At 43.4% G+C, this 13,915-nt stretch overlaps 1 protein-coding gene across 2 annotated transcripts in view; it reads left to right on the top strand.

Annotated features, from left to right (window-relative positions):
- The window catches only part of RNF213 (ring finger protein 213), a 103,509-nt gene that overhangs the window by 36,269 nt on the left and 53,325 nt on the right, over nt 1–13,915 (top strand). For both annotated transcript variants that reach the window (XM_055090946.1, XM_055090947.1), the window contains 8 exons: nt 2,688–2,777; nt 3,917–4,039; nt 4,881–5,061; nt 7,428–7,601; nt 7,980–8,126; nt 10,640–11,229; nt 12,094–12,256; nt 13,375–13,592. In XM_055090946.1, coding sequence (XP_054946921.1) covers nt 2,688–2,777; nt 3,917–4,039; nt 4,881–5,061; nt 7,428–7,601; nt 7,980–8,126; nt 10,640–11,229; nt 12,094–12,256; nt 13,375–13,592 — 1,686 coding nt within the window. The remainder of the gene's footprint in view (nt 1–2,687; nt 2,778–3,916; nt 4,040–4,880; nt 5,062–7,427; nt 7,602–7,979; nt 8,127–10,639; nt 11,230–12,093; nt 12,257–13,374; nt 13,593–13,915) is intronic.

The raw sequence follows: 13,915 nt of genomic DNA, 5'->3' as shown, positions 1-13,915 counted from the left end.
CACTGGTCAGAATGGGTATCATCAGAAAATCTACAAACAACAAATGCTGGAGAGGGTGTGGAGAAAAGGGAACCCTCTTGCAGTGTTGGTGGGAATGTAAGTTGATACAACCACTATGGAGAACAGTACGGATGTTCCTTGAAAAACTAAAAATAGAATTACCATATGATCCAGCAATCCCACTACTGGGCATATACCCAGAGAAAACCATAATTCAAAAAGACACATGCATCCCAATGTTCCATGCAGCACTAGTTACAATAGCCAGGTCATGGAAGCAACCTAAATGCCCATCGACAGACAGATGGATAAAGAAGATGTGGTACATGTATACAATGGAATATTACTCTGCCATAAAAAGGAATGAAATTGGGTCATCTGTAAAGACATGGATGGACATAGAGACTGTCATACAGAGTGAAGTAAGTCAGAAAGAGAAAAACAAATATTGTATATTAACACATATATGTGGAGTCTAGAAAAATGGTACAGATGAACTGGTTTGCAAGGCAGAACTAGACACAGATGTAGAGAACAAACGTATGGACACCAAGGGGGCAAAGCGGGGGTGGGAGGGTGGTGGTGGTGGGATGAATTGGGAGATTGGTATTGAGATATATACACTAATATGTATAAAATAGATAACGAATAAGAACCTGCTGTATAAAAAATAAATAAATAGCAACAACAGGGGCTTCCCTGGTGGCGCAGTGGTTGGGAGTCCGACTGCCAATGCAGGGGACATGGGTTCGAGCCCTGGTCCAGGAAGATCCCACATCGCGAAGCAGCTGAGCCTGTGTGCCACAACTACTGAGCCTGCGCTCTAGAGCCTGTGAACCACAACTACTGAAGACCCTGCGCCTAGAGCCTGTGCTCTGCAACAAGAGAAGCCACCGCAATGAGAAGCCCGTGCACCGCAACAAAGTGTAGCTCCTGCTCGCCGCAACTAGAGAAAGCCTGCACGCAGCAACGAAGACCCAACGCAGCCAAAAGTAAATAAATTAATTAATTAAAAAAAAGTAAAAAACAACAACAGTTCCTGACTCCATCCACTGAAAGGGTCTAGAGATCGTGACACCGAGGTCTGTGAGCACACCAGAGCCCTAGTCATGGCTTCTAAATGTCATTTCCCCTAAAAAACAAAACCAAACCAAAACCAAAGCCCCTAAATCCTGTGCTTCTGGAAGGAACAGCAGATTCTAGAGGTGGGGCTGAAGAAGTGAAAGGCCAGCCTGAAACACCTTGTATTGTCAGAAAGTAGAAGTGCTTGAAGTCGAGTGGTGACATGTCACAAGGAGACAGGACTAGATCCAAGGTGATATCCTAGGTTAGATCCTGGATGGTAAAAGGATGTTCATGGGAAAAAAGTGGTGAAATCCAAATAAAGCCTGTGGTTTTGTTCGTGGTAATCTAGCAATGCTAATTACTTAGCTTTGACAACTGTACTATGGCTACGTAACGTGTTAGCACTCGGGGAAATTGGGCTGAGAGTATCTGGAACTCTCCGTACTATCTTTGCAGTATTTCTGTACATCTAAAAGTATTACATTTTAAAAAAAAGGAGACAGAAGCTAGCTTGCAGGGGTTCCCACTAGCCAAATCTGAGGCAATTTGAGTATCACAATGAGTAATGACCAGAAGAGGATTATCATATTAGAGATTATCATATTAGGTGGAGTAAATCAGACAAAGACAAATACCATATGCTATCACTTACATGTGGGATCTAAAATACAACACAAGGAACTTATTTACTAAACAGAGACAGACTCAACAGACGTAGAGAACAGACTTGTGGTTACCAAAAGGGAAAGGGGGTCTGGGAGGGATAAATTAGGAGTTTGGGATTAACAGATACAAAGTACTATATATAAGATAGGTAATAAACAAGGCCCAACTGTATAGCACAGGGAACTATATTCAATATCCTGTAGTAAACCATAATGGAAAAGAAGAAAACGTTGTCATCATCATAAGAGAAAGGAAGACAGAAAAGACCGGAGAACTCTTCTAGAAAAGAGACATGGTAACTAAATGCAGTGTGTGTGCGTCAGTTGGATCCATGGCCCAAACAGGAAGGACACCTGTGGACAATGAGAGAAATGTGGACAGGGACCCTTCCTCGAGAAAGGTCACACCCACGTGAACTGGCCTCAGAGTGACACCTGTACTACCATGTGTAGCAGAAGGGACACGGTGTTGGGGACGCCTGCCCAGGACTTAGGGGCCAAGGGGCATGACATCTGCAACTTCCTTCCAATGGTTCTGCAGAGAAAATGCCTATTTCTAGAGAGACTAAAGGGAGAACAAAAGAGAAAGAGATAAAGCAGTCGCTTTAAACGCTGGGGAGTCTAGCTGGAGGTATATGAGTGTCCTAGTGCTGTCATTGCAACTTTCTGTTAAGTCTGAAATTTTTTGAAATAAAACAATGGAGGGAAATCCTTTCAGGTTAAAAACCAGTTACACGGTGGAAGGGACTGTAGAGGTGACCTGTCCCAGTCAGGACCCTTCGTTTTATAAAGCTAAGGTGGGTTGCCCTGACACACCAGTGACACAGCAGACCATTGACAAAGATGAGTCAGAACCCAGGTGTCTTTGAAGCGCTGTGCATAATCATCTTCCTTCATAGAATTCCACTGTGGCATCTAGGTGTCTTAGTGGCTGTCCCTTACATGTGGGTTTTGCAGGTCTGGAGGCGACTGGTGGAAATAAACTTCCCTGCAGAGCATGGCTGGAAGGAATCCTTGCTGGGCGACCTGGAAGGGAGGCTCAAACAGGTACTGAAAGTCGGGGATGTTCTTTTTGTAAGTCGGTAAAACCAGACCGTGAGAAGCAACCAGGACACGTGATGACTGCATTTGAATGGACAGGGCATGGGGTTCATATGACTCTGTGTTTCTGATTCAGCCTTAATAGTTTGACTGCAGATGGTATTCCAGAGAAGAATAAGGGCACAAGGTCTGGGCACGAGGGGAACCCTCAGCATGCATGGGGTTCTAATAGGCACTAACCCTATATGCTGTGGCTGTAATTGGCCTGTTGGTGACAAGAGCCTTATGAAACCCAGTGACAAGTGGGGACAACACAAAAGTGCTCCCCATTTTTAATTAAGGCCTGTGACCCTAGAAAATTCGGGTTTTAAAAAATGTGATATGAGGGTTTTCTACATAACTGTTAAATGGATCTTTTTAGGAAAAGAGAAGCAAAGAAGAAACCTTAATTAATTAATTTTAAAAATTTATATTTTTGGTATACATTTATTTTATTTATTTTTGGCTGCATTGGGTCTTCATTGCTGCGCAGGCCTTCTCTAGTTGCAGTGAGCGGGGGCTACTCTTCCTTGCGATGTGCGAGCTTCTTATCGCGGTGGCTTCTCTTGTTGCAGAGCACAGGCTCTAGGCGCGCCGGCTTCAGTAGTTGTGGCACGCAGCCTCGGTAGATGTGGCACACAGGCTCACTAGATGTGGCTCGCGAGATCTAGAGCGCAGGCTCAGTAGTTGTGGTGCACGGGCTCAGTTGCTCCGCGGCATGTGGGAATCTTCCCGGACCAGAGCTTGAACCCATGTCCCCCGTACTGGCAGGCGGATTGCCAGCCACTGCACCACCAGGGAAGCCCTTTTCTTTTTCTTCTTTTCTTTTTTTTTTTAAATTTACCTGCTTTTGCAAGCTGCTGTGCCAGATGCTTTTTCTGCAAAGTGGGAATTTTAGCCTTCTTGGTCTTGTTTGAATTTTTGCCTTGTTGGTCTAATGGTTAGAGGCAGGGAGGACATGCTTAGCGTGGGATGGGAAGAAGGTCAAAGTAGTGGGGAGCTGATACAGTAGTAGGAAAGTGAAAAGTACTAGGGTGTTTTCATTCCATAGTGTCTGAGAGTGCAGCACCCCAAACCTCTCACGCCTTCATCTTTCTGTCTTGCAGGAGAAGCCTCTCTTCCAGATCTCTGCCTTCTGTAGCACTAACTGGGATTCTGCAGGCGCAGAAGACAGTGTGTCGAAACGCTTTGAGATGTGTGCCATTGAAGCCGTGGGCTCCGTCTGCCAGGTGAACAACCTTTCCCACTCAGGAATTGCGTTTGGGTTCACACCTGCCTTCTGTCGTCATCAGCTAAAGGCTATTAAGCGCCGCTGGTTCTGAGACCCTGCACCAATGCAAAGAATAGGCTCTGGGCATCCCCCTCCCCAACCTGAAATCCAGTACCCTGTACCCACTCCTTGAAATGCCACTCAGCTTCCTGCTACTGCATGGTATCATAGCAGCTCACAGGTGACCTCCAGAAATCTCACAGGCTGCTCCTAAATGCCCCATTATTATCATTGCCACCTACCCAGGCTTTGTTTTACTGCTTGCTGATAACACTTGCTTAGCGTGCAGTAAAAGACCCCAAAGGTTAGCAAAGCATTGTGGAAGAAAAATGTATGAAGTTGAAAAGATTTATCAATTCACTTAGAGAATTAAAATTTATATGTTGTTTGTAGGCAGCTTTAAAAGAATTACAGTTAGGAATACAAAGGATACCAATGTTAATGGTTTACTTGTATTATGTTTGATGTTTTTCATAATGTGAAAGTCCCAAGAAAAATGTAGAAACTAGCATTGAGACAGAGGAAGGGGGGTGACTTGTGGGTTGTGCCTGTATCTGTCTATCGGTACCTGTTTCCACATCCCCAGTGTTCATCACTTACAGAGACAGTGCACAGGAAAATGGACATGCCCTAAGAAAAGTTAAGCATTTTATTTACAATTGGTTTTTTTGAGGCTTTATAAAACTAGTTATGAGGGATTTCTGAAATTCTGTTGGGTGGGTAATTTACTTCTGTTATTTGAAAACAAACCAACCAAAAAAACCTTCTAAAGATCCCTCTCTTTATTCATTTTCTTGTAGTCTCAGACCAGTATCCTTGAGAAAATCTCTTTTAATGACTTGAGGAAATGTGGCACCCTTGTGTCTGCTGTGATCACTAAGTCCTGGCCGAGAAGTAGAGGGGAATTTGTAGATGACTTCGGTGAGGTTTTGAATCATCTGCTCACGTGGCCAGAAATCAGTCATCTCTTCAAGATGTATGGTATGTTCACAGAGGGTGCTGGGAACATGTGCTCTGTCCAGTGGTGCCTCCTGACCCAAGGGTAGGGCAGAGTATTTGGCCTGTGAGTCAGTTCGAATGGGTTGATGTTTGCCAAAAGAAGCAGCTTGGATGGAAGGACCCAGGAAGGTTCATAGTATCTTGTATTGTAATTGAGAACTAACACTGAAAGCCACCATTCATAGAATACCTGCTGTACACCAGCTGCCATGCTGATGTCTTATACTTGAAGCGGTCCAGAGGGTCCTCAGACAAAGAAACTGAGGTGGAGAATGTAACAGGACTTACCCAAGGTCTTGCCAAGAATAAGTGTTAAGAACTGAAATCAAAACCCAAGTGTGTCTGAGTCTAAAACCCTCTCTTTGTTATTCTGAGATCCATATAAATGTCCGATCCAATACTGGTGACCTTAGCAAAAACTAAGTACTGCCTGATTTTTCCACCCGTACATTCCATGACCCAAGCATTTGTGACCAAAGAGGGGGAGATGTGTATTTCCCTAGAAACATTATATTCAGGTTTATGTTTGAGTCGTTAGATTCAGAGCTAGTGGAAAAGCACCACAGTTAGATTATTTTGCGTCTCAGTTTCATCAAATTACTGGGACAGCCTTAAAACAAAAAGCTGTTTCTTCAATGGCAGGGTTGTTGTAGCGATAAAATAAGAAGATTGATGTGGAATTCCTATGTAATGATTAAAAACTACTCACTTGAAAATATTTGTGTTTTTTAAATTAATAGACCATATATATACATATAATTTTTTTTTTTTTTTGCGGTATGCGGGCCTCTCACCGCTGTGGCCTCTCCCGTTGCGGAGCACAGGCTCCGGACGTGCAGGCTCAGCAGCCATGGCTCACGGGCCTAGCCGCTCCGCCGCATGTGGGATCTTCGCAGACCAGGGCACAAACCCGTGTCCCCTGCATCGGCAGGCGGACTCTCAACCACTGCGCCACCAGGGAAACCCCGTATAGACCTTATATTTTAGAGCAGTTTTAAGTTGATAGAAAAATTGAGCAGAAAGTACAGAGATTTCCCATATTTAGCCCCTCCACACACACAATTTCCTTTATTATTAATGTCTTGCTTCAGTGTGGTACGATTGTTATAACTGATGAGCCAGTATTGATATGTTATTAATAACTAAAGACCAATGTTTACATTGGGTTTACTCTGGTACTTTCTGTAGGTTTTGACAAATGTTTCATTATGTGCATCCACTATTACCGTATCATACCTAATAGTTTCACTGCCCTAAAAACCTTGTGTTCCACCTGTTCATCCCTCCCCTCTTCCCTCTTCTACAGTTGTGCCTTTTGCAGAAAGTGATATGGTTGGAATCACACACTCTGTAACCTTTTCACATTGGCTTCTTCGCTTAGCAACATGCATTGAAGTTTCCTTTCATACCTCACTTCTTTTTACCACTGAATAATATTCCATTATGTGAATGGACCACAGTTTGTCCATTCACCTACTGAAGAACATCTTGGGTACTTCCAAGATTTTGCAATTGTGAATAAAGCTGCTTTATTTGCTTTTAATGGCATGACCCATTATGTATGTATGACCCTAGTATGACCCTAGTATGACTGGGAGAGAAGCCTTCTGGTGGTTAAGTATGTTTGAAAATTTTGCCCTCTAAATTGATCCTAAAATTCACATTCAAAATTTTGCAAGATAACCAAGATGTGTAGAGTATAGCCATTACACTGATGTTTATCTTGTTTCCATGTACTGTGAAGATACCTCCTTAAGACCATGGAGGTAACCCTCACTGGGTGTCAGTGCGTCCCTAGTGCAGTTTATTCTTCTCTAAGCGTTCTCAATATGGGAGATTTTATTTTTTTATTTTTATTTTTTCTTTAACATCTTTATTGGAGTATAACTGTTTTACAATGGTGTGTTAGTTTCTGCTTTATGACAAAGTGAATCAGTTATACATATACATATGTTCCCATATCTCTTCCCTCTTGCGTCACCCTCCCTCCCACCCTCAATATGGGAGATTTTAAAGGCGGTGATGTCTAGTTTAAGAAAGATATTCAGTATACTGAAGAGGGCACAGGTTTAAAATAACTGAGAAACGTGGTTCTCTTGGTTGACTTTGGTCATTTGAGGAGTCGTCTTCCTGAAGAAGGAAGTCCTTTGGGAGATGAATTTGGGTGAGATGTAAACCTCCTGGGCAAAGCAGAATCGAGGGATGTGAGAAGCACATCTGGAAGCACGGAATGACTCTGCTTTATTGTATGGAAGTTGGGTCAGAGCAATGAGGAAGTTGCTGGGAATTCAATAACATGGAAGGAAGTGGGGTGCCCACCGTTTTAACTCTGTTCTTAACTTGATCAGGAATCAATGAGAAAATATTAGAAAATATTACCGATGAAGGCAAGAAGTTGATGGCCACTGCTGACTCTGTGTTCAGAAAAGTTACTAATGACCTCGTCAATGGAGCGATTTTAGTTGGACAGCTGGAGCTGATCATAAAACACGCGAATCAGTTCCTTGACATCTGGCAGTTAAGTAAGTTGAGATGTGGACTTCAGGCTCATGAGGGGTTAGACGATAAGAAGTGTCTGTGTTTGCCTGTGTGTCTTGTAGAGGGGTGATCTTTGTCGTCTTTATGATTAGTGGCTCTTCTTGCCAGGAAGTTGACAGGCGATGGCTTCTAATCCTTAGGAAAATAATGGGAAAGTGATAAAATACTGACCATGTCAGAGCACTGGCTGTTTTTATTCCATGCTGCTGACATGGGGACGTCTTGGAGTGGCCCTGCATGCAGCCCCCTGCGTCACCCTCCACATAGCTCAGCACGTGGGGCGTGTTCATGTGGGTGGAAGAAATGTCTTGCCACAAGCGGATGTTTGTGTGTTCTATTGGTTTCCTTTTCTTTTTTTTCAGAGAGTACAAGTCTAGCCCAGGAGAAAAAACACACTATGAAGGAAGTGCTGAGTCTCAGAAAGAATGAACTAGTCACTCTAAAGAATGAGAAAACATATGTTGACTCTCTCCTGAAGTTGTATGGGAGGGTGAAAGACCTGATTAAAGGTGATATTCTTAAGCATTAAAATAAAATTGAGGGGTCCCCAGGGGAGAAGGGTCAAAAGAGAATATGATAAAAATGTATCACAGTAGCAGCCTTTTATCTTGGAGGGGAGGCTTTTTTAAATGTTTTAATTTTTAACAAGGTAAAAATTTTTTGGTGATTACTGCCATATCTCTAAATAGCATGCTTAAATATCTCCTTGATTTTTCAGGTTTAAGCATTATCCATTGTGGAAAATTAGGATTAAATCTCCTTGTTTTTCCAATTTCTGCCTTACACACATAACCTTTCCAACCTCCCTTTCCTCCAATTTTATCATAATTTTAATTAGATCAGTCCTCAGGGTTTAAATAGTCACGACTGTGTAAATGCACTGTTCATACCCAAACCATGAAACATACCATGATTCTCTTCCATTTCTTGTGCAAACTGTTTTCTCTAGATTTAAAATTCTTGTCTTGTCCTATGCTTTGTTTTCAATGTATTTGTTTTAAAATTGAATCCCAGACTCTTTACCAACCATTTGAATTTCCTCACAAGGCAATCAGTTTGATTTTTCAGAAGGACTCTCCCCAGACTGGAGGGATGCAGTCCTAGGGGTGTCCTGCTTCTGTCCTCGGCTGGATCTGTGTCCTGGGTCCCATGGCTCCCTGCTCTCACTCCTGTGTTTTAGTGAAATACACCCTCTGGTCCCTCCTGAGAAGGGGGCACAGGAGTCCTTGCCTGTCTGAAAATGTCTGCCCGTACATGAGATCTGTTGTTTGGTGCGGAGGTACAGACTGGAAACGTTTTCCTTCAGGATTTGGGATTTGTGGCTCCATGGTCTCTGCAGGGTCGCTGTTGAGAGTCAGATGTGATTCTTACCCTTTATGGATGACATATTTTCTCTCTCATGAAGCTCTTGAGATCTTTTTGTCCCCCTTATTCTGAAATTTCCTAATGCTGTGCCTTGGAATGGGTCTGTTTCCCATCTGTTGTACTGGGCGTAATTAAGTGGGTCTTCCTAATCTGGAAATCCAAGTCCTTGAGTTCTGGGGAAACTTCTTGTGTTAGTTATGTGATTACTTTTTCTCTTGCTGGAATTCACAGTTGGATATGTGACCTTCTGGAATGGTCATCTAACTTCCATACATTTTCTCTCCTATTTTCCATCTCTTTGTGTTTTGTTCTGCTTTCTGAGCAGTTTCCTTAATTTGACCTTCTAACGTTTCCAGTAAATTTTTAAATTTCTCTTCTTATGTATTTAATTTACAAGAACTCTTTTTTTCCTCTGAGTGGTCCTTTTTCTCTGCTATCCTGTTCTTGTTCATGGTTGCAGTATCATATCTTTCTGAGATTATTGATATTTTTGATTTAGAGGTTTTCTTTTTCTTTATCTTGAATAGTTTCCTATTTCCTTTGAGTTGCTTTTATCTCTTGGTATGTTTTAATGTTTATGTTTCATGTTAAAGACTCTCCCCATCTGTCTAGAAATTCTTGTTTATCTGTTTATATTGAGAGGTGCCTAACACGCTAATGGAGGATTCTGAGGGTGGTGTGGCTAGGCTTTGAAATAGCCTGTATCTTTAGCTCCTCTCTCTTGGGCTGCTTAGACCGCCAGTCTCTTGCCTGGAAGGTATAGGACCCGCTGCCAGGTTTCTGGGAGTCAAGAGAGAAATGAAGTGTGGAGGGTTCTCAGCATCCAATATGCATATCTAGTCTTACTGCCTTCCTTCTTCCTGTATCCTCTGTTCTCCTTTCTTCTTAAATTTAATGGTACATACCGTCTGTTAGCTTCCTGACAAAGCATATGTGCCTGGAAATGCCTTTATTCTGCCATATAGCTGAGACCCCCCCAATCCAGAGAGCCCTCCGTGTTATCCTTTCTAAAATATAAACCACCCATTGCTTGCCAGGGTGGAGGAGGCCATCAACCTGCCGTATGGAATGGGTGGGGATGAACATGAGGCTATTTGATGACTTCTTAAGCAGACTTTCAGCCCAGTCCTCATTTTATCACCACCTCCCAAATTCCAGTTACCTGTGCAGCCAGTGTCTATGCACTGGGGGAAGTCTGTGACACCAGACACCTGGCAGACTCAGGTTTCCCCACCATGAGCTAGGACCCCATGTTCTGAGGCTTAAGACGTCATTTACCCCCTAGCACATCTGCTTTTCAAGTTCCAAAATTTTGTTGCTGTGATTTCCTTTTCTATCCTTCCCAGCCCTGTTGCTTTATGGCTTTTGAAAAACAATCTCTTTTCTATCATTGGAACAGAATATGGGGAGGGAGTGGAAGCATATGCAGATGTCAGACTGTCATCTTCTCCCAGAAGCTGCAAAGCTTTCTTTGTCATGAAAATTGATGAGCAAGGTGAGGGTGGAGACTTAGGGATTCTTATTGAGAACAATGCCGGCAAGTGTGTTCACTAGGATTTCCTTAAGAGCAGCGAGGGGACTAAAAACTGGGAAAGTAAAATGAAATGATATCATGACTAGAGGTTTCACTTCTGACATTCTCTTATGGTTTCAAAAGTGGATTTTGGAGAGATTGCTGAAAGACATTCGGAAGACCTCAGCAGGAAAAGATTAAACCAAGTCGTGATGGTGAGCTTGTCAGCCACCTCCCTTGACTCGACATGGACAACACATTACAACCTGAGCCCTGAAGTCCAAGAAATGGCCAGAAATGCAGACTTGCTAAAGGACAGCTACATCTTCCAGATCTTCTGGACAGAAGCTGCCCAGGAGCTGAGTGAGCCAGAGGAGGAGTTGGAAAGGAAAATATTTCACCCTGAAGAGATGTATCAATGTTTATATGGTCCTTGTTTCAAAAGGTTTACGAAACTGTATCAGGACCTGAAGTCAGGGGAAGTCACCTTTGGGGAAATCGATGACATCTTCAAAGACTTTGTGAATAAATACAGCGACCTAACTAAAAACCTCCAGACCATGTGTGCTCTGTACCCCAGTGACCAAAAAGATTGGATCAAGGAGCGAGTCCGGCAGATCGAGGAATACCATCACCTGCATCAGGCTGTCGACTCAGCCAAGGTCATCTGGAAGGTCAAAGAGAATTTGGCCCTGACCGGCGACTTTGGTGTTCTCCACACCTTACTAAGCTTTGTAAGTTATTTACTGGGGACTTCTGGGGGTGGGGGTAGCGGGGATGCCGCTCTCGAGCTCTTAAAAACCAGGCAAGATGATTTCGCAGCTTCCTTCAATGTTATTTGTATTTTATTCGATGCCTGAATATGCCAAGGGCTTCGTTCTTACCTTTGTTTACCAATAGTGTGACTGTTTTGGCTAGTGAGGGTTTCCTTGGATCGGTAGGAGGATCATGAATTTAGGAAAAGGCAGTGATCCTCTTTTAGTCATCAGATATTTGTAAAGAGTCATCTGAGCTCTTTAGGTTCTAGAAGCCAAAAAGCCATTTGTTTTGTCAGCTCTCCACATCTAGCGCTTAGCTGGGAGCGGCACATGGTAAGTTATCTGTTACAGTTAAGAAGTGAGTCTTTTGCTTTCTGATTTTTTAGGTGAGCATTTATAAGGTATATGGTGACCTATATTATTGCGTAGACAGGTATGATGAGGACTAAAATTTAGCACAAAATTTGGAATTTGGCACATGTAAGCTTGAAGCCCAGCAGCGTGTTTTTGAGTAGGTCACTGTCCTGGTCCTTCTTTTCTTTACCTAGAAAATAGAAAAAATTACAAGGTGCACCTGGCAGGGTTCTTGTGTAGGTTTGCTTAGCAGAATGCCAGGGGCAGAGGAACTGTAGTTACTATGGATCGAGGCGGGACAGCAAGAGCGGCTGCAGTGTCCAATCTGGGATAAGAGCTTCGTGCGCCTGCCAATCCCGGAAGTTTGGTGGGAAGGTCTGTTGGGATGGTCAACGTTGTTTTGGGGGGTCCGGGAGCCAGTTCCAGCGCACATACAACCTTCCCTTGCAGACTCTCTTTGACAACTTTCTTTGATGACTTTCTTAGACTGTCTTGGACAACTTTCGCCACGAAAAACTGGACCGGATCAACCAGCAACTTATCCGTGCCAAAAAGCTGCTGCAGGACGTCAATGAGACCCGGTGTCAGTGTCTGAAGGAGCTGTCCCAGAGGAAGGAGTTCATCAGCTGGGTCCAGGAGGCTCTCGGAGGTACAGTCCGTCACTGTGGTGGCTGGAAGTCTGGAGCACATTTAGATTGTTCATAGGGTGGTCTTCCTAAACGTATGGGCAGCCCCTCCCCTTGATCATGTTCTGAGTAAGGACCATGAGATGCCATCTGCATTTTTTAAATTAAAACATTTTAATTGAAATGTATTGGCCATGTAGCATTGTGTAAAGTTAGGGTGTATGGCACATTGATTTAATACATTTATATCTTGTAATATGATTGCCATTGTAACAATAATTAGCCCCACTATCACGTCCTATAATTCTCCTTTCATCTTAGTGATTGTAATAATTAAGTCTAGTCTCTTAGCAAGTTTTCATCTGTATTCTTTAGTAAACGTGCAGGGTGTGCCTCATTGATTGTAGGTAGCATTTATATCAGGACAGTATAGCTCATTTTCTGGTGTAAAAACTATTTCCTTGGCTACCTTTTTTCCCCTCTCACTCTGGATGCTTGCTGTGAACAGCAAGGGATCATTTTCTTTAAAATTGTGTCCCTTTAGAAGCCAAGGAGAGCTTGTCTCGGCTTAATCACATCTACCTGTCGTTGTGCAAGGGCTTGGCAGTCTTTTTAACTCTGTGGCTTCGGTGACTTTGGCAGAATTAATTCATGGAGGGGAGATGGAGCCAGGAAGAGGGAAGGTGGACAGCCCTGGTGTGCAGGGACAGGGGAGGGGCCGCCTGCTCATCTCATCACAGACTCGCTGCTTTCAGCTATGGGCTCCTCGGGCCACAGTGATGCACAGATTTCGATTAGTGAGCAGCCATTTTTTATAGATAACTGTCAACATGTTACTGTTCTTTTCGTAACGAAATGGCAATATTGTGTGATTACGTGAAGTAAGATACACTAAAGCCCCATGCAATGCCTGGACATGGATGCTGTTTAGTAAGGTCAGGTATTGGTCAGCAGTATCAACATAAATGGCAAAAAAAAAAAAAAGAAAAATGCCCCAGGTTCTTATCGAAAGCAAAAGTGGATGAAAACCCTAAAAATCCACTGAATATCCATTTATAGCTTCAGTAAGGACCATTGTCCCGGATTTGAAGCTCATATCATCACGGGGTAGCCCTGCACTCACCTGCCTCTCCCTCCCCAGACATCACTGAGCTGAAGGTGTTCGTGGACTTGGCCTCCATCTCTGCGGGGGAGAATGACATCGACGTGGATCGGGTGGCTTGCTTCCACGATGCTGTGCAGGGCTTTGCACCCCTGCTGTATGAGCTGGACACGAGTGCGGGTTTCGATGAATTCATGCAAAACCTGAAAGAGCTGTGGAAGGCTCTGGATAATGACCACCACCTGCCCCAAAAACTGGTGAGTCTTATTTCTGGCTCCAAAATAGATTAAGTTTAATAAAGCATCGCTTAGAAACACTAGGGGCATGACTGCAAACTATTGCGCTCTCACATGGCAGGTTTTTTTTTTTTTTAACATCTTTATTGGAGTATAATTGCTTTACAATGGTGTGTTAGTTTCTGCTTTACAACAAAGTGAATCAGTTATACATATACATATGTTCCCATATCTCTTCCCTCTTGCGTCTCCCTCCCTCCCACCCTCCCCATCCCACCCCTCTAGGTGGACACAAAGCACAGAGCTGATCTCCCTGTGCTATGCGGCTGCTTCCCACTAACTAT

This window comes from Physeter macrocephalus, chromosome 14 (genome assembly GCF_002837175.3).
Source record: "Physeter macrocephalus isolate SW-GA chromosome 14, ASM283717v5, whole genome shotgun sequence".
NCBI lineage: Eukaryota > Metazoa > Chordata > Mammalia > Artiodactyla > Physeteridae > Physeter > Physeter macrocephalus.
This window is presented reverse-complemented; position numbering and strand designations above follow the sequence as displayed.